The sequence below is a fragment of the Delphinus delphis genome, chromosome 1 (genome assembly GCF_949987515.2).
Source record: "Delphinus delphis chromosome 1, mDelDel1.2, whole genome shotgun sequence".
Classification (NCBI taxonomy): domain Eukaryota; kingdom Metazoa; phylum Chordata; class Mammalia; order Artiodactyla; family Delphinidae; genus Delphinus; species Delphinus delphis.
Genome location: NC_082683.1, coordinates 160,113,521 through 160,139,030, shown reverse-complemented (window position 1 = coordinate 160,139,030; position 25,510 = coordinate 160,113,521). Strand labels below are relative to the sequence as shown.

The 25,510-nt window shown below is 39.7% G+C and overlaps 2 protein-coding genes across 2 annotated transcripts in view; one reads left to right on the top strand and one right to left on the bottom strand.

The window, feature by feature from the left end:
* Window positions 1-11,094, top strand: part of LOC132431388 (kinesin-like protein KIF28P) — an 87,731-nt gene extending 76,637 nt beyond the window's left edge. The window contains 7 exon segments of the mRNA XM_060021237.1: window positions 1,162-1,296; window positions 2,038-2,204; window positions 2,456-2,562; window positions 2,823-2,900; window positions 2,902-2,971; window positions 3,252-3,442; window positions 8,580-11,094. Coding sequence (XP_059877220.1) covers window positions 1,162-1,296; window positions 2,038-2,204; window positions 2,456-2,562; window positions 2,823-2,900; window positions 2,902-2,971; window positions 3,252-3,442; window positions 8,580-8,732 — 901 coding nt within the window. The 3' untranslated portion in view covers window positions 8,733-11,094.
* A 111-nt stretch (window positions 11,095-11,205) lies between these two features.
* Window positions 11,206-25,510, bottom strand: part of SCCPDH (saccharopine dehydrogenase (putative)) — a 40,718-nt gene continuing 26,413 nt past the window's right edge. Inside the window, 3 exon segments of the mRNA XM_059997126.1 lie at window positions 11,206-11,842; window positions 12,908-12,989; window positions 14,268-14,379. Of these exon segments, the coding sequence (XP_059853109.1) occupies window positions 11,737-11,842; window positions 12,908-12,989; window positions 14,268-14,379 (300 nt within the window). The 3' untranslated portion in view covers window positions 11,206-11,736.

Sequence of the window (25,510 nt, the reverse complement as noted above, 5' to 3'; positions counted from 1 at the left end):
GCCAAGGGTGCTGTAGGACCTTCTACTCACAGCCCCCCCACCCCACCCCCCGGAGCGCCCGTGAGGTCTGATACCCGCCACACCCACTTGCTCTTTCCAGTGCTAGGTCCTCATCCCTGCTGATGAGGTCCAAGAGGCAGAAGCAGAAAAGCTCATTTTGTAGCTCAGCCTATCTCCCTGCACAGACTCTGGTAATTTCTTTGTTCCTTTTCTCAAGGAAGGAACTGTGGTGTCTTTGTTTCCTTATGTGGCCTCATTCTGAGCTGTTATCCAACCTTTGTTCTAACCCCACTCCGTTACCTTTACTGTCCCCTTAGGGCGTCTCATCTGTTTTCTCTCTTTGGGCCAAAGGCAGTTAAGGGAGCTTTTACAAAAGCTAAAGTCTCTTAGCAATTCTAAGCAAAGAGGCTGGCAGGAGGTCTGGTCTGGGTGCCAGGGTCCTCATGGGTACCCGATGCAATCTTTTTCTCTTTCTGAAGAAGAAACAGGCTGAAGAAGGGAGCAGGAAAACTGCAAAGTACTGTGACTAAAAGACCAAGATGACCATTGACTCACTGTCTTTACTGGGACTCTAAGAAAACTTCTTGGTCATTTTGCTACTTCGGGCTTCTAGGCTGCCTGATGGTTACATTTCCCACTCTGAATTAATAAAGTAGCATTCTAGTTTACAGGTTTCAATCTTTGTGAGCTCGTTGATGTGAGAGAGGTCCCCTTTTGGAAAGCTGTCCCTATTGGGTTCTGAGCCTGAGGGCCTGGGGTTGACCCTAGACCATGAGGAGTTCACTGCGGTAGATGACACCCGGAGAGGCTGCATCTGGGCAGCCAGCTGGCTTTCTCTGGGTGGCAGCCCCTCTGTCCCACTGGGAACCTACCTAAATCTTCAATGCTAGTTTGGCACCCACATCTGGGTACATTTACTGCAAGAAGCTGTTTTGTCTCCTTGAGACGGTCCATATCTTACCTTGAAGTACTAGAGCATGGAGTGGGCTCTTGTTATATGTCTCTTGAATGAATGAATTCTACAGCTGGTAATATTACCCATCCTTCCTTCAGAGAATCTGGCCATCTCTTAGGAGTCTATGTAATTCCCATTGACATCACAGTCCTAACTTGCTTGGACCCAGGCTAACCTGTGACAATGTTTACCTCTTCTGTTTGTAGAGCACGTGGCGAGGAGGATGTGGTTATTGACCCACTGGAGCTGCTGGGCAAGAGAATGGACTTCCAGATTCGCATTGTGCAGTGCCTTGGCACCAAGTGGCTAAAGGAAGATGCAGAGCGGGGTGTTCAGATGGGGTACCAGCCTGCCCCGCAGAGCTGCTGAACACGAACTGCCCACTTTGTGGGCCCTGGTGGGAGGGAGTCTTTCCTCAAGTTTTAAGAATGAGCTATCATGTCATTTTCTTACGTTTTTTTTTTGCTTGTTCAACCCCCAAATGACTATTTCCTCCAACTGTTTAACAGACAGATAAGCCGCATGCCCCTCCAGTCAGTGGAATGTGATTAGCGCATACTGATCCTCCTAAGTAATTGAAGCAAAGAGTCAGAAATTTTAATTATCAGAAAGACTATCCAGTAAAACTGTGTTATCTAAGTAGGACGATTGGGTTTATTTTATTTAGTTGGAAACAAAAGGACTGTATTACAATATGGCAGAGGCACCAGATATGCTTAAACTAAAAGCTTAAACTAATTAAGCTAAAAGGATATTAAAAGATAAAGCAATAAAAAAGGTAGGCATTGAAGGACAAAAACAAACTGCAACCTCATGTGGAAAATTAACAATTTTAGATTATCTAAGTGGAAAGTATTTATCAAAATCCTTTTCTCTTTTTGTTAGGCATTTAATATTATCTATGTAATGATGATATCCACATTGAATAGCTGAGATGTTGGAGGTGGCAATCACGAGAATCAATTATAGGTCACCTTTTATCAACTAACCAAAGCAGGCTGTAATTCTTTGGCTCACCTGATACTTTTCTTTACAAATGTATCCCTTATGGTTTTAAGTTATGTTTTCTGTTCTTGTCTCAGGTACAGAATTTATGATCTTCCAAACACTTTATATACCAAGCCTGTATGGAAAATTCTGAATCCCCAAATTGAAGAGACTGTCCAATTTACAGCCTTAAATGCATCTCAGGAGTTTCTGAATTATTTACAGACAAATGCTCTCATTGTTGATTTATGGGGCCTTCAAGGTACCATGTTTACTTCTTCTTTTGCATGGTGCATTCCTCAGTCAGATATCATGTCTGTATACCTAGGGCTGCAGAGGAGGGAGATGGAGGGAGGAGGTCAGGGTCTTGACAGCAGTGGCCAAGAGCTATCGTCCCTTGGGCCTCTGGGTTTTAGTCCACAGGTGATCATATGGCTTAAATCTCCTCACACAACAGGGGGGCTGGACAACTGAGACATTTCTTTCCTTGATGGTGTCTCCCTCACACTACAGAAGGCTGTGCCGAACTGAGCTGCTCTCAGCCAGGCCTCATGGTCACAGGTGAAGGCCACATCATGGTGGACACCAAGAAAATATCCTCCGTGATGGATAAGGGCCAGGTGTGTATACTTAAGTGACATTAAAAATAGATGTCACAGATGACTAAAAATATCTCCGATGACAGTTGCTTGGGGATCATCAATGTTCCTTCCCATTAAAAAACCTTTTTCTTGATTTATTCCTGTGAACCCTGAGGGTCTTAAACCCTGGTCACCACACCTCTCCAACCCACGTAGTCTTCACATGGTAGGAACAACTGCCACTCTTCAAGCGTATGCAAATAATCCAGCAAAAGGCTAAACTGACCTGTTTTTTGTAGACTACATCAAACCAGATACCAGAACTTTATCTGAAGCTGCTCAAGTTAGAACAGGAGACAGAACTGCTCAGAAACATTTAACAGAGTGCTCAGAGAGGAAAATGTGTTTCTTAAAGAATCTCTTGAGAAAACTGGTTCTAGTCAACAAGGTAAGAGGCCGCTCAAGTCTTGGTGTTTAGCTTTTCTCTAAACTCCTACATTTGTGGTGTGTATTTTCTTTCTAAGAAATGAGATTTTAAATGAGTTAATATCTTGTTTCAGTTTTAAAAAAGGGGGGGAACATTTTTTCCTTTTTCCTTGTAAGATTTCTTTGAATGGGTCCAAACCGGTGCCTGATAAATGCTGATGTAGTAAAATGCACCAAGATAATTAAATATATAAATATCTGGATAAATAGATGAATAAATAAATGTTATCTTTCAACCTCAGCACATAAGCCTTCCAATACCCTGAAGCTAACTGGGACGACAGCACAATTGCCAGCAGCCAGAGAGATTAATCAGATGCGCACCCAGCAAGCCAGCTATGACAGAGAATTTGCCAAAGCTCTTAAGGTGTTCTACCAAAGCATGAATGTGGCAAGAGGGCAGTTTCTCAAATTGAGACATCATAAACCTCCTGTAAGTAACCAGAATCCTGGGAGCAAAAGGAATTTCTTTCCATTAAATGCAGCTGTTTGATATAACTACATTTCCTGAGTGTGGGGACATGGGTGTGCTTAAGCCAAAGAGCAGGTTGAGGCCTAGAACACTGTGAGTCTGCTGCTTTCGGGGCTCCACCCATCTTTGCTCCCATTTTTCACTTTAGTGTACATCTGGCTGGTTCAAGGCAGCCGTGGCCACTGCAGCACTGATATTCCTGCACTTAAGGATGTACAGAGTATCTCAGAAATGCAAGTTTGCTTTATCATTATAAAACCAAATAAATATAATTCATCACATTAAGATATTATAGGAGAAAAATCATGATTATTTCAATATATACAAAAAAAGCATGTGATAAAATTCAGCATCCTACCACGATAAAAACTTTTAGCAAACTAGGAATAAAATGGACATTACTTAATCTGATAAAGGCAATCTTAAATGAACACACAGTAAGCATAATCTTAATGGTAAATCACCGATGCCAGCTATCTTCACTTCTGTTTGACATTGTACTTTAGGTTCTAGCCAGTGCAGCAAGTCCAGAAATAAAAGGTATAAGGATTGGAAAGGAAAAAAAGGTAATAATAATAATAGTATACATTTATGTAATACTTACTAAGTGCTTTTACATTTACTGACGCAATTCTTGCAACAACCTGATGGGTAGGTACTGTCATTAGCTTTATTATACAGTTGATGGATCTAAGGCACAAGAGAGGTTAAGTAACTTACGTAAGGACACACAACTAGTAAGTGTCAGGGCCAAGCTCCAAACCCAGGGCTGCTCCATGGTCTATACTCTTTCCCACTACACCATGATGCCTCTAGTATTATTTGCAGATGACATGTTTATGTAAATAGAAAACCGAAAAGAATTTATAAATAAATTACAAGGTTGCTGGATACAAAAATCAATATTTAATTAATTATGTTTGAATATAACAGCAATAGAACAACATTTTTAAAATAATAGTTTTTTTTTTTTTTTTTTGGCGGTACTTGGGCCTCTCACTGTTGTGGCCTCTCCCATTGCAGAGCACAGGCTCCGGACGCGCAGGCTCAGTGGCCATGGCTCACGGGCCCAGCCGCTCCACGGCATGTGGGATCTTCCCGGACCGGGGCACGAACCCGTGTCCCCTGCATTGGCAGGCAGACTCTCAACCACTGCGCCACCAGGGAAGCCCCGAAAAGATAGCATTTATAATCGCATCAAATGTAAGAAGTACTTAGGCCTATAGCTAACATAAAGTATGGACTTCTATGGAGAAAATTTTAAAGCTTGTTTGAGAGATGTTAAAGATGATCTAAGTAAATGGAGAAACATGCCATGGCTCCATGGTTTGGAAGGTTTGCTACTGTAAATCTGTCAAGTCTCCTGAGATTCAATATAATCCCAATAAAATGTAATGGAATCTGACAAGATGATCCTATAATTTAGATGGAATCACAAAAGCAAAGTTTAGCCGAGACAATCCAAGGCTCAAAAACAAGGTAGAGAACTTGCCCTACTCTATATCAAGGCTTATTTTAATGCTAGTGTAATAGACGGTAAGGTATTGCCCAAATGTAGGTAAGATAACCAAAGGAAAAGAAGGCCAAGAAATAGATTCACTCAGAATTAGAGACTTGATATATGACCGAGGTGGAACCAAAGATGAGTGTGGCAAGGATGGATTTTTCAATAAACAGTGCTCAGAGCATTCAGAATACATATGAAGATAAATGAAATTGGAGCCTTATCTAGAACTATACCTAGAAGTCAATTTTAGGTGAGAATTAAAGACCTATACGTGAAAGGTAAACCCCTAACGCTTACAGAAGGTACTTTAGGAGACGTCTTCATGACCTCACAGTGGAAAAGGATTTAAACATGACAAGAAAAATACCTAGATTTAAAGAAAACGATTGATAGACTCACCTATATTAAAATTGTGAAGTTTGGTCCAGAAACCAAAACAAAGTCGAAAGGGATAGGAAAAGTCATTTGCAACACATTTAATATATGATGAGCTAATATCCAAAATAAAGAACTACTACAAACCGAAAAGAAAAACAGATAGATTTTGACCCAGTAGGAAAAAATGGTCAGAAGACCCAAACAGGAACTTCACAAAAGAGGAAATCAAAAAGGCCAATAGGGCTTCCCTGGTGGAGCAGTGGTTGAGAGTCCGCCTGCCGATGCAGGGGACACGGGTTCGTGCCCCGGTCCGGGAAGATCCCACATGCCACGGAGCGGCTGGGCCCGTGAGCCATGGCCGCTGAGCCTGCGCGTCCGGAGCCTGTGCTCCGCAATGGGAGAGGCCACAACAGTGAGAGGCCTGCGTTCCGCAAAAAAAAAAAAAAAAAAAAAGGCCAATAAATATATGAGAAAGCGCTTAACTTCTTTAATAATTTGGGAAACTCTAATTGAAACCAGTGATATGCTAGTATAAAGTAACCATACTGGCAAAATTTTCCGTCTGAAAATATCAAGTTTTGGTAAAGCTATGAAGCAACAGAAACTTTCATGCCACGTTGGAAGGAGTATGAATCGGTACAACAACTTAAAAAACTGTTTGCCATTTATCTAATAAAAGTCAAAGATGCATCTACCCTGTAAGCCTGCAACTCAACTCCTCTTCTCCACAGAGTAAACTGGTTCTGCACTTCTCTGCACCTTAATGCCCTGAGGCAGAGGTTCTCACAGTGTGGTCTTCTCACCAGCAGCTTCAGCATCATCTGGGATCTTGTTAGAAATGCGAATTCCAGGGTCCCCTCCCAGACCTGCTCACACCCTCTCTGGGTGTGAGGCCTAGTAATCTGTGCTTTAACAAGTCCTCCAGATGATTCTGCCTTAAACTCAAGTTTGAGAACCACCTTTCTAGACATCCTATGTATGTAATGAATTAATTTCTCTCCTATCTATCTAGAATGGTACTAGTTATACACCATTCTTGAGAGAACTGGGAAAATAGTCACTCAAGTCATTTTCTGTTCTGTAGTTCAGATGATGGACCAGCTGAAAAATTCTGTAGGAACCCAAGCACTCGTGCACTGGCTGTATTTTAACACCATCTTCCATAACAGCCCCCAAATGGAAACACCTTAATGTACACCTACAGAAGATTAGTAACTTATGGCACAAATGGCCAAAAGACAGGCAAAATATACTGTTTAGGGCTGCATTCTAGGTGGCGAGAAAATGATTATCACACAATTTAGGTTAGTAGTTGCTTCTGGGGGGTAGAGAAATGGGTGTGACCAGGAGGCGCTCAAGACGCAGTGTGCTTTCTTGAGCAGGTATGTTCACTTTAACTGTACCTACGCATACATTTTGGGTACTCTTTTGTCTGTACACCTCACAATAAAAAAGAAGGAAAAACCAGTGTGATAAACACGCTAAATATAAAGTTATAAGCCACAACCTGGGAGAATCTATGTGTATTATTTGTCATCAAAGATTAGTATCCAGAATATATAAACTACATACTTTTTTAAAAAAAATATATTTATTTATTTATTTTTGGCTGCGTTGGGTCTTCATTGCTGCACACGGGCTTTCTCTAGTTGCCAAAAGTGGGGGCTACTCTGTTGAGGTGCGCGGGCTTCTCATTGCAGTGGCTTCTCTTGCTGCGGAGCACCGGCTCTAGAGCACAGGCTCAGTAGTTGTGGCGCATGGGCTTAGTTGCTCCGCGGCATGTGGTATCTTCCTGCACCAGGGCTCAAACCCGTATCCCCTGCATCAGCAGGTGGATTCTTAACCACTGCGCCATCAGGGAAGTCCCTACATACTTTTAAAATAAGAGAAAGACAACTCCTTCTCTTTGTAGGAAAACACACTGGAAAAAATGGCCAAAGTATCTGAGCGGGCATTTCACTAATAATCAGGGAAACAGAAACTAAAATGAGATGCCACGACACACTATCGGCCCCCTGCCTGCTCGCGTCTCTGTGACCACCGTCACCTCCTCCACCGTTGCTCACTGGCGCTCTGGCCACAGTGGGCCCTGCAATCCCTGCTCAGGGATACCTGCTCCTATGGGGCAGAGGACACATCAACCAACTCTCAGTGGGAGAATCCCCACCCAACACAGTCCTGTGCAAACCTCAGAACTTCTACAGTATTAAAAGAATATATACCATACCAATCTCAAATATTTGGATTATCTCACCAATTTTCCCTGTTGGCAGTAAGTAAAGGGTCATTTAGGCAGCCTTCCTGAAACAGGACATGCTCCTAGGTGACTTGTCGCCTCTGGTAGCAGCTTTCAAATGCAGCTTTCTGGCCCAAAGGGAGAACCCGCTGGGCACCCCACTCATGTACACACACAGTACTTTTACTGTAATGAAGTGAGTCCACTAATATTGAAACCGAGCAGGATGCTGCGGGGCCCTCCTGAGTACAAAATCCCCTCTGTGTCCCCCGTTTGTTGTTTATAGAAAGTCTTTAGTCTCCTAGACCTTCCCTGAGTTCCAAAGAGCAGATTCAAGCTGTTACTAACTAGGCGAGTGAGGGAACGCAGAAACAATGGAAAAGGAAGCCCAACATAATCTTTTCCATGATTGTTAGCTTAAAGTAATGCCTTGACTTATGACCCCAAACTGTGGAGATAATGTCCTGTGGCTTCAACTGGCTGGCCCCAAGTGGACTTAAAATTGGTGACACTGGGAAGATCAATTAAGAACTGAAACTCCTGAACCATCACGAAGTAAATAACAAAATGCCTCAACCATTGCTTTTGCTTTCTCCTAAAAAGAAGTTAAGGGATCACAAGACCATGATTTACTAGTTTGCTTTGCAGGAACACACAGATCAATCACATTCACCAATGACAGACACAACGAGTCCCAAGACAGTGCTGGGAAGTCTGCAATTGAAGTCTTACAGGAAAGCTGAAATCACAGAGACCCCCTCCCCTTTACTTTTTTTTTTTAAAAAAAACCCTGCACCCCTGGCCAGCCAGCAAGATGGATTTAAGACGAGTCTAGGTCTCCCATCTTTAGGGTTGGTGCCTCCTTGACTAATACAAGTTTCTCTGCTCCAAACTCCACCATTTCAGTTTGGCCTCACTGTGCGTCGGGCACATGAACTTGGGTTTGACAACAATATTGTTCTTTTCTTTATTTTTAGGAAGACGATCAAATGCTTCGACCATTTGTACACCAGCAGTCACAAATGTTGAAGGACTTTGGGGACCTACTTGAATCCAGCTTGTGGAAACTGAAAAATGATGTTGCTCTTATAGTGAAAAAGAAGAGAGAATGTTTATTGCATATGGAATAGTGAGGCTACACCAACTGAAACATTTGAGCTTTGAGTTGGAAAGATTATTTGTGTAGCTAATAAGCTTAGTTAACTTGGCTCTCAGAGCTGAATTGTGGACTCAACCTAGTCAACCCATTTCCCATTCACTCAACCTGTTATACCACTTTTAAGCAAAACTCTTCTTCAATTTGATTTAAAATCATGTAAAAATGAATCCATAACCAGGGTGAAGGTGAGGTGGGAAATATGAAAGGTGAATGGTCAGCACTCTGAGCTCTGGGATTGACTGCCTGGGGCTGAATCCATCACTAATCAATTGTGTGGTTTGGGGCAAACGACTTCCCCTAAGTCTCTTTCCTTATCTGTTACAGGGGAACGGTAACAGTACTTACTGCAGATGGTTAACAAATATAAAAGAATATAAAGAACTTAGAATGTGCTTGGCACACAGAGGAATTGATAAGCAACTGCCGTTAATATTTTCATGATTAACAGCTCCAAACTTCAAATAAAAGCTCTTTTGTAAGTTTCTTGCTGTCTCACCTAGAGAATGGTTATTTCATGCCCCTCATTTTGTATCCTTGTTCTGAACAAATTTGATATTCTACCTCCACTTATTTTCGGTCTTCATAGGTTTATTTGAAATAGGTTCAATTCATTAAGCATCGTTAAGTGCCTATACTGTGGGACCTGTTCAGTGCAAGGGCCTGGGGTGGCAGAGGTTAAGATTTACTATGACATCTGCCGGGAATTAGTCAATCTCGAAGAGATCTTGATTCCACAAAGAACTGAGATGAGTCTTAGTTAAGTCCCACGGACACTGAGTGCTCTGGGGAAAGGCTTGTAAAGAAAACTTTTGCGGCCTTAGACAGACTAACAATAGCAGCAATAACAGAGACTTATCCAGGGCTTACTGTGTGTCAGACACTAATCTAAGTGCTATACATCTGTGAGCTCATTTAATTTTCACCATAATTCTATGAATTTGGCCCTATTACTTTCCCCATTTTGAGGCTTTAAAGGTTAAACAAACGAGGCTTGTCCAGGCCACTGTAAGCAGTGGGCTGACTCTGGGACTGCATTCCTAACCAAAGGCCTGGGACCTTAATATGCAGGACTGTCCCAAGGAGCAGTTTGACTGATTTGCATAAGAACAGGAAGGAGGCAACAGAGGTGACAACTCCAATACTTGCTCCCTAAAATATAAAGTTAGGGGCACTGAAACTCTACTGGCAGGAGAGGCTATCAAGGGCTTCAAGAGGAGTCTACCTGGGAAGGCAGAGGCATCTGGGCTGGTGACTTCAGCTTACTACCAGGACCCAAGGGCTTATGGGAGGGGCTTGGGTTTTGCCTGTAGCTCAGGTCCTGGCTGAGTGTATGCACATGAACTAAAATATAACCTGTAACCCTGGAGCCCAAGTGTGGAGCTCCATGTTGGTGATGGCAGGGACAAGGGTCAGCAAAGCATCATAGAACCCAGGAAAGCCTTTGTCCTTGAGGCAGGATAGCAGTGAGGCCATGGGAAGCAGGAACGACTTCTACCTCTTGGACTGAGACTTAAAGCTCTTGGACAATTTGCTTGAGGCAAGTAAATATACTTTCTGCAAGTGAGCAGGTGGAGCCTTGGAGGGTTAGAAAGAATATCAGGACTAGACACTTGTACCTCAAGCTGGAGGACAGGGTCACACAGGTGGTCATATATCAGCATCAACACTAGAGCACAACACAGCACACGTTGCAAAAGTGGAAAGATGCACATGGAGTCTCAGCCAGTAGCTCCCAAGTGCAGATCTAAGCCACGGATTCCTAGGGCCCAACCGTCATACCTCCTGAATGCAAACTGCTGGGGTCCGCTGGGGAACCTATATTGTTTGTGGTTTGGATATGCAGCTAGTCATGAGATCTCTTGCTCTTGTCCATCTTCCTGATTTTAGAGATGATAAAACCTCTTCTAAGGTCCCACAAATTAATGCACAGCTGAGACCCGATTCGACCAGCCCTGGGCAGAGGAAGCAAAGTTAGGATGGACAGTACTATCACCAAGGATCTCCCTCTTCAAGTTAAATAGACCCTCTTTCTTTTGTACAGGCAGCACAGATGGACCTCCCAACATGAATAAGATTCCTATCAATGTCATGCCTCTCACTGTAGAGTAGAAATTCCATGAAGGCAATGGCTGTCCTCTTTACATAATGAACGTAACAGAACACTTAACGTGTGTTTATTATATGCTAATTACAAAAGGAAAAGTCCTTTGCCTTATTTTTGGGCTTCAGTGGAAACCTGGTTAAAATATAAAAAGTAAATTAGAGAAAAATTTTGCTTAGGCAGTGAAAATCAATAGAAACTTAGCAGCTATATCCTTAAACCTAAGGCACACAGGTACAGAACCAGGGAAAATGGATGATAAGCCCAATTATTAGCAGTACACAGACCACTAAGGAAGCACATTTCTACCACTACTCAAATACACAGGCACGTCCAAACACAGAACCACTGTTCAATTGACAATCCTTTATTATTAAACTTAGGTAAGAGTCCAAAATCAGTCAGTGTGGATGCGCGAAAAAGTAGGCTAAAATAGCAAAAACTGCAGTTTCATTTGGCAAAGGCCTACACTATGCAGAGAAATTCATGGGGAAGTGAGATCCCATTCAATATCATGGCGAGGAAAAGAGCAGTTGCCGTCTTACATGACCACCAGCCTGGGCGTGTCAGCCACACAGAGAGAGCCACCCATCCCACCCTCTGATCTTCCAGCTCACTTAAAAAACTGACCTTGAATTCTTCAATGAAAAAGTCAAATATTAATTTTTTCTCACAAGCAATAAAATCACAAAAATCAGCTAAGATTTGAAATTTATGGTAAGCTGGTACAATTCCCTGCTTGTACTATATACATATTTTAGATATGACAATCTTTTCCACATACAGTCAGACAGGCTTATAGAAGAATTTCAAATATCAAATTAAAAAGCTGTTAATTCATGCATTTTATGACTTCGGTTAATTATTCAAACGTTTAGACTTCAGAGCTGCTAATGACACTAAATTCAATGCCACGCTGGTTGAGTCTGTCAATCAGCTTTGTTCTGGAGAAAGCTGCTCCAGGAGTGAAGACCCCACCCCTGTAAGACAATAACAAGATGAAACAGTGCACAAAGCCCAGCTCCAGCCCTTTCCTCTGCTAGTGTGATTTACTGGAGGACTAGCTATCGAATCAATGCAGAGCTTATGAAAACCTGATTCTTGATTCCATAATGGACTGGTTTTGGTTCCATTCCTAAAATCAGCCAAATGAGCAAGGAGCTATTATTCAAAAGTAAACTAGTACCCAGCAAACCCATCTAGGTTGGTTCAGTGACTAATGAGACTGTTTCCATGATACCGGTGTGTGTGTTGGAAGGGGCACACTGAGGGTTATTAACCCAAGTAACAGCTGCTGTTTATGAAGTCAGCCCTTAGACTCAGGAGGATTAAATATGCACATGGGCAAAATAAATTTAGGTAATCAATTATTACTAAAGCATAAACAAGACAATTTGGATGAAAAAGAAGTTTCTTTAAATGTAATGGGTAACATTTAGAAAATGCTAAATATTTTCAAAGAGTATACAAATATTTGAAGAAAATTTAATTAGGTTTCACTTTATATAATTTTTATGTTTATTACTTACTACTGTTTCAGGTCAGACCTAAATTTATTTATTTCTAAGCCTGCAGGCCTATGCTCATTTGTAAAGTTGGCCTACTTTTAGGGTAACAGCTATATGCTCCAGAAAGATAGTTCACTTGATACTTATCTAGCCAGGATGCCATGAATCAACTCATGCTTGGGGTCACGGCTCCCACTGCCAGCTGGGTATCATTCAGCATGGATTAGGGGCTCCTGCCAATAACATTTAACTACAGGGACCTTTTTTTGAGTAGCTGACTTTGGATCTGAGTTATTTTCAGGAGGAACTGAAGCATGGCTCTCAAACTTTTCTGTCTCCTCTCATTTACTTCTGCACTGTTCCTAGAGGCCAGTAAGGAACCGTCCTTCTCACAATATTAAGTTTACCTCTATCTTTGGATCAAAGGTACTGTAAATGCTTATGTACAAACCCAATGCCTGAAAACTGAACCAAGATAAGCTAAAGTATAACATAAATGAAAAAGATATCTTCAAATTTGAAGAAAACCAGACTTACGCCTTAGGAAGATCAGAGGTGTCAGTTAGTAGAGTTATGGCTGCCTGGACCATGGCTATGGGGGTAGCCACATAGCCAGCTTCTGCAGATAACAGGTGATGAAAGAAAAAGAAAGTATTCATAAAATATGCATTCAACAACACCCAAAAATCAAATGGTAGATTTTATATCTAAGTATCAGTGTACAGAATTTCCTCAATAAATACTCTGTTCATGTAATAACAAAAATAACATTTATATAGTACTTATTAAGTGTCAGGAACTGTATTAAGTGCTTTAAATCCATTAAACTCATTTAATTCTCCTAACAATCTAGGCTAGTACTATTTTATACTGATTTTACAGATGAGGAAACTGAGGCATAGAGAGGTTAAGAGACTCATTCAAATTCACAAAGTTAGGTAGTGGTTGGGCCAGAATCACATGCAGGCAGCCGGCTCAAGTCCACACTCTTACCAATAATCCTAGGTTTCTTGTTTCTCTATTCATACACTACACTGATCTTTCTCAATCAAATACATCAAACTTCATTTTTAAAAAAAGACTCCATTTCTTAAAGAACAACTGAGTAACTCTCAAAGAAGTCTAACTTTAAGAAGTAACTTTAAAAGAAGTCTATAAACAAGGAGAACATTAGTGTTTATATTCATGTTAAATAAGAACATAGCTTTTCTTAAAAACCCAGGTGGAAATTTGAAAAAAAGGCAAGATGCAAAGATATCTTTGCTATTGGGCTTGATTAAAACTGCACAACAGACCCCCTGTGATCTATTAGGAATGATGGTAATTAAACTTATACTGTAATTCACAAGTGGGATTGTCTCTGTACAGTTCTCTAAAAGTTACAGCATAAGTTATTGAATGTTTTGGAGTGATAGTCCTTTTTAACTATCTATCAAAACTTTTACCTTGCCCAGAAAAATGCACATGTACACACACTTTACAGACAATGTCAGGGTGATCCAGACTCCAAAAAAGCTTGGATCACAGCTTTGATTATGTTATAACTACACTGCTTTAAAGTGACCCTTGACTATAAAAATAGAACAGATAAATATCAATCAGCTCCTTGTCTTTTTTTTTTTTTTTGTCTTCTTAATATTAAAAATTCCATTCAGAATTACTGAATCATACTGAAAGAAAAAAAAAAAACAGTGAGAGGGACACAACAATAAAATTGAATGATACCAATAATTCCAATCCTTCTTTTGACAGAATTATGTATCATTATTACTTAAATAATTTGTGCAAAATTTATTTCTAAAACAAACTTTAAAAAGAAACTGCTGTAATAGCACACCACTTTATAGCTTAAGACAATGTAAAACTCCCAAGCATTCTTAAGTCACATGTGAAATACCTGGTCCTTTCACCTGAGTACAAATTCTGATATTTGGTTTGTTCTTATCAGGACCAAAGCCTTGGCTGTACCCTTGACCAAAAAATGTCAACGTAAATGATGAGGCATCAATCTGAGGAAAAGAAAGCAAAGGGTTTATTAAATAAATATGTCGTTTCCTCCTTGAACACAATAAAACCTACTAATATACTTCCTATAAGACATTTTCAATAAATAAAAAAATCAATATTCTATCTGTCAGAATATCCCGTCATCCTTTACTTAAGCATGGAGCAAAAAATAATTCTTTGAAAAACAACAAGTTTTGCTGCCTGGAGTGATGTTGAGAGGAGGGAGTTAGTGAGGAATAAAGCTGATATAAAGATGAGTCTTAGGTTGTGGCTGAAAGAAGAACAGCACCACCAGATTAGGCAGTTTCAGAGGAAAAGCTGGAGGTAGTTTTCATTTTAGGATAGAATATGGTACTCGGGCTTTAGATATCTGTTTGAGGTGACAAGACAAAAAAATAGTCAACAAGTAACGGCAGTATGGGCCTAGGGTATAGATATAAAATTGCTCCACTTAGAAGTGTAAAAATTTGATTCAAAAATTAAATTATAGAAGATCTATCCAAGCATCTGTCACAATCACTAAATTTAGAAATAAAATAACAAAGCCATGGTGAACAAATTTTTATTAAGTATCAACCAAGGGTCAGACACTATGTTAGGTCCTGAGACATAAATAAAGTATTAATAAAATTAAAAGAAAAGAAAAGAAAAAGAAAAGGCATTCCTGGAGCTTACAGTTTAGTGTGTGTGGAAATATATACATAAATATACACACACACACACAGATACACATAAGAGATCTAATAACAATATGAGACATGAATTAGAAGTGCAGGACTAGTTTAGCAGAGAGCATTATTAAGTTTACTGAGGAAGAGGTGAGCGCATGTGCGTGAAGTTTATTACATAGAAAAGTAAGGTGAGTACCAGAAAGGAGAAACCATTATTTAAAGGCAAAACCAGACAAGGATGTCACAAGAAAAGAAAATGACAGCCAATATCACTGATGAACATAAGTGCAAAAATCCTCAACAAAATATTAGCAAACTGAATTCAACAATATATTAAAAGGACCGTATACCATGATCAAGTGGGATTTAGTTTAGGGATGCAAGGATGGTTCAACATCCATGAATCAGTCAATGTGATATACCACATTAACAAAATAAAGGATAAAAATCATATGATCATCTCAAATGCAGAAAAAGCATTTGACAAAATTCAACATCCATTTATGATAGTCTCAGCAAACTGGGTATATAGAGGGGATATACTTCAACATAATAAAGGCCATATATGACAAACCATTGCTAACATCATACTCAATGGTGAAAAGCTGAAAGCTTTTCTTCTATGGTCAGGAACAAGACAAGAGTGCCCACTCTTGTCGACAGTATTCAACATGGTACTGCAAGTTCTATCCAGAGCAATTAGGCAAAAAAATGAAATAAAAGGTATCCAGGGCTTCCCTGGTGGTGCAGTGGTTGAGAGTCCGCCTGCCGATGCAAGGGATATGGGTTTGTGCCCCGGTACGGGAAGATCCCACATGCCGCGGAGTGGCTGGGCCCGTGAGCCATGGCCGCTGAGCCTGCGCGTCCGGAGCCTGTGCTCCGCAACGGGAGAGGCCACAGCAGTGAGAGGCCCGCGTACCGCAAAAAAAAAAAAGGTATCCAAATTGGAAAGGAAGAAGTAATACCATCACTATTTGCAGATGACATGATGTTATGTATAGAAAACCCTAAAGATTCCATCAAAAAATCAGAACTAAAATGAATTCAGTAAAGTCATGGGATACAAAATCAACACCCAAAAATCTGTTTCATTTCTATACATTAATGAACTATCAGAAAGAAATATTAAGAAAGCAATCCCGTTTACAAATGCATCAAAAAGAATAAAACATCCAGGAATAAATATAACCAAGGAGGTGAAAGACCTACATGCTGAAAACTACAAGACATTAACAAAAGAAATTGAAGACCCAAATAAATGGAGACAGTCCATGATCATGGATTGAAAGAATATCATTATAATGTGCACACTACCCAAAGCAATCTACAGATTCAATGCAATCCCTATCAAAATACCAATGGCATATTTCACAGAACTAGAACAATAAATCCTAAAGTCTATATAAAACCAGAAAAGACTCCAAACAGCCAAAGAAATCTTTGCAAGAAGAATGAAGCTGGAGGTACCATGCTCCCTGATTTCAAACAATATTACAATGCTATAGTAATTAAAACAGTATGGTATTGGCATAAAAACACGCACACAGATCAACAGAATAGCACAGAGAACCCAGACATAAACCCACACATATGTGGTCAATTAATTTATGACAAAGGAGCCAAGAATATTCAATGGGAAAAGGACAGTCTCTTCAACAGATGATGTTGAAAAAACGTAACTAGACTGCTGCTTACACCATACACAAAAATTAACTCAAAATGGATTAGAGACGAATATAAGACCTGAAACCACACACCTCTTAGAAGAAAACATAGGCAGTAAGTTCCTTGACATAGGTATTAAAGATGCTTTTTCTGAACTTGACACCAGAAACAGAAACAAAAGCAAAAATAAACACGTAAGATTATGTCAAAGTAAAACGCTTCTGTGCAGCAAAGGCAACCATGAACAAAATGAAAAGACAACCTACTAAATGGGAGAAAATATTACAAATCACATATCTGATAAGTGGCTATTACCCCCAAAATATAAAGAACTCATACAACTCACTAGCAAAAACCAAACACTTGAACTGAAAAATGTGCAGAAGATCGGAAGACATTTTTCCAAAGAAGACATACAGACAGCCAATAGGTGCATGAAAAGATGCTCTACATCATTAATCATGAGGGAAATGCACATCAAACCACAATGAGATATCACCTCACACCTGTTAGAATGGCTACCATCAAAAAACTAGAAACAGAGGAATGACCAAGATGGTGGAGTTTAGGAAGTCCCTGGACACACCAAAATTATAACTATATACAGAGCAACTATCAATGAGAACAACCTGAAGACTAGCAGAAAAGATTTTCAACAACTAAAGATATAAAGAAGAAACCACAACATGATGGTAGGAGAAGCAGAGATGCAGTGTAGGCAAGACCCAAACTCCCAGGTAGGCTACTCCCAAATGGGAGGATAATTACAATTACAAGCATTCTCCCCAGGGAGCAAGGGGTCTGAGCCTCACACTGGGCTCTCCCCAGCCCGGGGGTCCTGTACCAGGAAAACAAGCCCCCAGAACATCTGGCTTTGAAGGCTAGCAGGGCTTGCATACAGAGAGCTGGAGGGCCATAGGAAACAGGGATTACACTCTTAAAGGACTCACACAAAATCTCACATGCCCTGAAATCCAATGCAGAGGTAGTAATATGAAAGGAGCCCAGGTCAACCCACTTGCTGATCTTGGAGAGCCTTCCAGGGAGGCAGAAGGGAACTGGGACTCCCTCTGGGGACAGAGATGCTAATGGGAGCCATTTGGGGGCACCTGTTCTGCCATGAGGACACTGGTGCTGGCAAGCACCATTTTGGGGTCCTCCCTCTATCTCATTAGCACCAGGTGCTTCCCTGCCCAGTAGCAGACCAATACCAGCCCTGGGACTCCCTGGGTCCTGCAGCCAGCTATGTTGGGACCCCAGTACTGCCCACCCCAGGGGGGTGGCACCAGCCTGAGCCCCCTGGATACCTGGCGCAGCATGCCATGACTTGGCCACACCTACTATCAGGCTGGTACCAGCCCAGGACCCCCAGGGCCCTGCAGACAGCCTCTCCAGGTCCAGGCCATGCCCACCAGAAGGGCAGTAGCCTCGGCATGAGGCAGGGCCTGGCAGCCATCTGGGGGCCAGCTCTGCCTACTAGTGTGCCCACAGTAGTCAGAAAGGCCCATACAGCCCACACAGGGGGCACTGCTAGAGCATACAGCTCCAGTGACCAGTGGGGAGTATGCTGCTAGGCCCCACTGAAAGTCTCCCACAGGAGGCCATTCTCCAGGATTGCAAAATGTAACTGACTTACCTAATATTATACACAGAAATAAAAAACAGAGACATAGGCAAAAGGAGGCAACAGAGGAATGTGTTCCAAAAAACAACAAAATAAAACACCAGAAGAACTAAGATAAGTGGAGATAAGCAATCTACTTGATAAAGAGTTCAAGATAATGATCATAAAGGTACTCAAAGATGCTTGGGAGAAGAACGGATGAACACAGTGAGAAGTATAACAAAGAGTTTGAAAATATAAAGAAGAGCCAAACATAGCTGAAGAACGTAATAACTGAAATAAAAAATACATGAGAAGAAATCAACAGTAGATTAAAGATACAGATCAGTAAACTGAGAGTAGTGGAAATCATCCAAGCTGAACAGAAAAGACAATGTTGAAAAATGAGAACAGTTAAAGATACCTCTAGGTACTAATGTACTAATTTACTAATATTTGCATTACAGGGGTACCAGAAGGAGAAGAGAGAGAAAGGGGTAGAACTTATCTGAAGAAAAAATAGCTGAAAACCTCTCTAACTTAGGAAACAGACATCCAAGCCCAGAAAACACAGAGGGTTCCAAACAATATGAACCCAAAGATATCTACACCAAGACATACTGTGATTAAGATGGTAAAAATTAAAGATGAAGAGAGACTCTTACAAGCAGAAAGAGAAAAGCAAGCAGTTACGTACAAGGTAACTCCCGTAAGGCTATCAGCTGACTTTTCAGCATAAACTTTGCCAGGAAGAAGGGAGTGGCATGACATATTTTAAAGTAATGAAAGGAAAAAACCTACAACCAAGAATACTCTACCCAGCAAGGCTATCATTCAGATTTAAAGAGAAGTTTTACAGACAAGCAAAAAGCTAAAAGAGTTCAGCACCACTAAACAGGCTTTACAAGAAACATTAACGGGACCTTTCTAAGTGGAAAAGAAAAGACTACAACTAGAAATATAAAAATATGAAAGGAAAAATCTCATCGGTAAAGGCAAATATATAGTAAAGGTAGTAGACCAACTACTTGTAAAGCTAGCAGAAAAGTTAAAGGACAAAAGTAGTAAAATCACCTATTTTTACAGTAAGTAGTTAAGGGATACACAAAATAAAAAGATGTAAAATATGATTTCAAAAACATTAACATGGGGCTTCCCTGGTGGCACAGTGGTTGAGAGTCCGCCTGCTGATGCAGGGGACACGGGTTCGTGCCCCGGTCAGGGAAGATCCCACATGCCGTGGAGCGGCTGGGCCCGTGAGCCATGGCCGCTGAGCCTGTGCGTCCGGAGGCTGTGCTCCGCAACGGGAGAGGCCACAGCAGTGAGAGGCCCGTGTACCGCAACAAACGAACAAACAAAAAACCAAAATACATTAACATGGGGTAGGGGGGAGTAAAAATGCAGGGTTGTTAGAAATGTGTTCGAACTTAAAGAGATCAGTAACTTATAATAATCACAAATATATACAGGGTGCTATATATAAACCTCATGGTAACCCCAAACCAAAAATCTATAATAGATACACACACACACACACAAAAAGAGATCCAAACATAACACTAAAGATAGTCATCAAATTACATGGGAAGAGAGAAAAAGAAGAAAAAATCAAAAAACTACAAAAACAACCAGAAAACAATTAACAAAATGGTAGTAAGTACATACCTATCAATAATTACAGTAAATGTAAATGGAATAAATGCTCTACTCAAAAGACGTAGAGTGACTGAATGGATACATAAACAAGACCCATATATATGCTACTTACAAGAGACTCACTTCAGATATAAAGACACACATAGACTGAAAGTGAGGGAATGGAAAACAGTATTCCATGTGAAAAAAAATGAAAAGAAAGCCAGAGTAGCAATACTTATATCAGAGAAAATAGACTTTAAAACCAAGACTATAACAAGAGATAAAGATGGATATTACTAAGTAGAAAGGGACCAATCCAACAGGAGGATATAACAACAATCCAACATAGGAGTACCTAAATACATAAAGCAAATCTTAACAAACATACAAGGAGAAATTGACAGTAACACAATCATAGTAGGAGAATTTAACACCTCACTAACATCAATGAACAGATCACACAAACAGAAAATCAATAAGGAGACGCTGGCCTCAAATGACATATTACACTAGATGAACTTAATAGATATATACAAAGCAATCCATCCAAAAGCAGCAGAATACACATTCTTTCCAAGTACACACAGACATTCTCCAGTATAGACCACATGCTAGGCCACAGAATAAGCCTTGGTAAATTTAAGAAAATTGAAATCATATCAAGCATCTTTTCCAACCACAACACTATGAAGCCAGAAATCAACTATAAGGAAACACTGCAAAAATCAAACATGCTACTAAACAACAAATGGCTTAATGAAGAAAGAGGATATCAAAAAAATACCTGGAGACACATGAAAGTGGAAACACAACAATCCAAAATCTACAGGGCACAGGAAAAGCAGTTCTAAGGGGGAAGCTTACAGCATTACAAGCCAACCTCAGGAAACAAACAAACAAACAAAATTCAAGTAAATAACCTAACTTTACACCTAAAGGAACTAGAAAAATAAGAACAAACAAGACTCAAAGTTAGTAGAAGGAAAGGAATCATAAAGATCAGGGCAGAAATAAATGAAATAGAGGCTACAACAACAATAGAAATGATCAATGAAACTAAAAGCTGATTCTTTGGATAGATAAACAAAATTGATAAACTTTTAGCCAGACTCATCAAGAAAGAAAGGGAGCTCAAATAAATAAAATCAGAACTGAAAAAGGAGAAGTTACAATTGATATCACAGAAACACAAGGGATCATAAAAGATTTGTGAAACAACTGCATGTGAATAAAATGGACAATATAGAAATGGACGAATTCCTAGAAATGTACAATCTCCCAAGATGGAATCAAGAAAAAATAGAAAATATAAACAGACTGGTTACCAGGAATGAAACTGAATCAGTAATTTAAAAAACCCTCAACTCCCAATAAACAAAAGTCCAGTACCAGAAGGCTTCACAGGTGAATTCTACCAAACATTTAAAGAAGAGTTAATGCCTAACCTTCTCAAACTATCCCAAAAAAATGCAGAGGAAGAAATGCTTCCAAAGTCATTCTTATGAACGTGCATCACCCTGATACCAAAACCAGACAAAGATATCACAAAAAAAGAAAATTACAAGCCAATATCATTGATGAACATAGATGCAAAAATCCTCAACAAAATGTTAGCAAACTGAATTCAACAATACATTAAAATAATCATATACCATGATCAAGTGGGATTTATCCTGGGATGTAACAATAACTGCAAATCAATCATTGTGATACAAGGTATACAGGGAACATACTGGGTATACAGGGAACATACTTCAACATAATAAAGACCATATATGACAAGCCCACAGCTAACATCATCCTCAATGGTGAAAATCTGAAGGCATTTCCTCTAACACCAGGAACAAGACAAGAGTGCCCACTCTTGCCACTTTTATTCAACATAGTATTGGAAGTCCTAGCCACAACCATCAGACAAGAAAAAAGAAATACAAGGAATCTAAATTGGAAAGAAAGAAGTAAAACTGTCGCTGTTTGCAGAGGTCACAATACTACATGCAACAGATCCTAAAGATGCCACCAAAAAACTATTAAAACTAATAAATGAATTTAGTAAAGTTGCAGGATATGATACAAAGTTAATATACAGAAATCTGTTGTATTTCTATACACTAACAACAAACAATCATTAAGAGATTAAGAAAACAATCTCATTTACAATCGCATCAAAAGGAATAATACCTAGTAAAAATCTAACCAATGAGGTAAAATACCTGAAAAATTATAAGACGCTGATGAAAGAAACTGAAGACGACACATAGAAAGATACACCATGCTCGTGGATTGTAAGAATTAATATTGTTAAAATGACAATACTACCCAAGGCAATCTAGAGAATGAATGCAACACCTATCAAAATACCAATGGCATTTTTCACAGACTGAGACCAAATAATTCTTAATTGTGAAGTCAAAAGACCTCAAATAGTCAAAATAATCCTGAGAAAGAACAACAAAGCTGGAAGTGTCATCTTCCCTAATTTCAAACTATACTACAAAGGTACAGTAATCAAAACAGTATGGTACTGGGAATTCCCTGGTGGTCCAGCCATTAGGACTCCATGCTTCCACTGCAGGGGGCACAGGTTTGATTCCTGGTCATGGAACTAAGATCCCGCAAGCCACATGGCATGGCCAAAAAAACAAAAAACAACCCAAAAAACCCAGTATGGTACTGGCAGAAAAAAACAGACGCATAGATCAATGGAACAGAATAGAGAGCTCAGAGATAATCCCACACGTACATGTTCAATTAATCTACGACAAAGGAGGCAAGAATATACAACAGGAAAGACAACCTCTTTAATAAATTGTGTTGGGAAAACTGGACAGCTATATGCAAAAAATCAAACTGGACTACTGTCTCACACCATATAGAAAAATAAACTCAAAGTAGATTAAAAACTTAAGTGTAAAACCTGAAACCACAAAAATCTCTAGAAGAAAATATAAGTAGTATGCTCTTTGACATTGGTCTTAGCAATATTTTACTGGATATGTCTCCTCAGTCAAGAGAAACAAAAGCAAAAATAAACAAGTGGGACTACATTAAATTGAATTTTGCACCGTGAAGGAAACTATCAACAAAACAAAAAGACTGCCTACTGAATGGAAGAAGATATTTGCAAACAATGTATCTAATAAGGGGTTAATAACTAAAATATACAAAGAATGTATATAACTCAACATCAACAAAACCCCAAACAACCTGATTAAAAATGGGCAGTGGAACGGAATAGACATTTTTCCAAAAAATATATATAGATGGCCAACAGACACATGAAAATATGCTCAATATCACTATCATCAGGGAAATGCAAATCAAAACCATAATATCACCTCACACCTGTCAGAACAGCTATTATCAAAAAAGACAAATAAGTGTTGATGTGGAGAAAAAGGAACCCTTGTGAATTGTTGGTGGGTATGTAAATTGAATGCCACTATAGAAGAGAGTATAGAGGTTCCTCAAAAAATTAAAAACAGAACTAGCATATGATCCAGCAAGTCCACTCCCAGATATTTATTTGAAGAAAACAAAAACACTAATTTGAAAAAAATATATGCATCCCCATGTTCACTACGGCATTATTTACAATAGCCAAGACGTGGAAACAACCTAAATGTCCACTAATGGATAAAGAAAATGCAGTGTGTATATATGTATGTGTGTGTGTGCGCGCGCGTGCATATATATATTAAGGTCATATATACAGAAAACAGATTGGTGGTTGTCAGAGGCAGGGGGTAGGGGTGGAAGAAATCAATGAACTGGATATTTTTTTTAGATTAAATAAATTGAATAAAAAATAAAGAAAAAGATAGGAGCTTTTCAGTACATTTATCAAAATTAGGTAACTATTATTTAAAAGTAGCAATAGATTCATCTACTAATGTATGCCCAAGGTCATATGCTGTCAAAGGCCAATAATACCAAAGAAGATGAATTCCAAATAAAAACAGGAGGAAGCCAAGTTGGATAAGTTTCACAAAAGAAACCAAGTGGACTTCCTTGGTGCAAAGATATTTGGCAGCTTTCTCAGGCATGACAACTTTTCCTTCCCATTTCCCTCACTTCATCCTACAACATGTAGCCTTATAAATGCCTGAGCATTACATTATAAATTGTAAGTGAGTTCATGAGATCTGAGCAGAGATTATCTTAAACTAATAGGATGAAAAAAATAAAATAATAGGATGGCATCCAGGCCTTTCAAGGCCTGATTGATTGTTCACTATACACTAAATCTCCCAGAATTAGTGTTGGCAAGTAGAGAAGAAAGGAAAAGAGGAAACAAATAGGGAGAGAAGTTATTGATTTTTTTCTGTCCAAACATGTCTAAGGGAGAGGATAACTCTTCCAGGCTACCTGCACTGTAGTCCATCTCTTGTGAAGATTGATTCCACCAAAAAAAAAAAAAGTGAATTGTCTTCTGTAATTTGCTTAAATGGAGAGAATAAGTAAGCAGGACAATGCCTTGTTCTGAAATTATCTTACCTACCTAATAGATATATTTCTGGTTAATTAATTGCATTCTGGTTTATATACCTCAGGCTCTTGTGAATTAGTTACAGTGAGTAACCAATTCTTCTGGCCGTGATAAATCTAAACAGTGTTAAGAACCCATATAATGATTAGTAAGTTTCAGCACTGGAATCAGGACCATTGTAAGCTCTTCCTTCTTTTCACACTTATACTGCTCCTACACCAGTGGTTTCTAATTTTTAACTCAAGAACCCCTTTCGGGGGAAAAAGTCGAGAAGGGATGCAGTAGCATGGTGGATCGCAGTCTAACATGGCTAGAACATACAACTGAAGAGGAACAGGGTGTGAACAAAGTCAGACACACAGGCTGTACTTGTCTCCTCCCCTGCCTGAGGCACACATGCTATCTGATTGTAACCCTCTCAGGCACGACACATTCAGTATGAGACAATTTTCAACAGTCTCTAGGATGCTACTACCAATTAATCAGAGTTGGCATAAAAAAAAAAAAGCCTATCTGCTATCCAGGGCTAGCTCATGAAGGCCCTCACATCTGCAGAGATGGACTTCGGTCACTGGTGCTCTAGGAGTGTGGACCAAAATAACCCAAACATCACCCAGAACCTTCCTACCTCCACATCAGTGATTCACAACCTTGGCAGTGCATTAACATTACTGGGGAGTTTTCAAAAAGCCCAGTGCCCAGGCCACATTCCACACCAATCAAACCCGCATCTCTGGTCATTTGTTTTGGGCTCTCTCCCAAAGCTGAGAACCACTGACCTATCCTTCGAGGCCCCACTCCACACCTACTGAATCAGAATGTCCAGATGCCAGGGTCAAAACATGTATTTGAAAACATCTCACTGGGTGATTCTGATATATAAAGTCCCAGCTGTAAGAGTCATTGTCAAAGCAATAAGCCAGGGAAGTATTTTAAAGAAGGTGATAACAGGGTCAGATTTTATTGTTTATTGAAGTATAGTTGATTTACAGTATTGTTAGTTTCAGGTGTACAGCAAAGTGATTTAGTTATACGGGTGTATATATATTTTTTCACATTATTTTCCA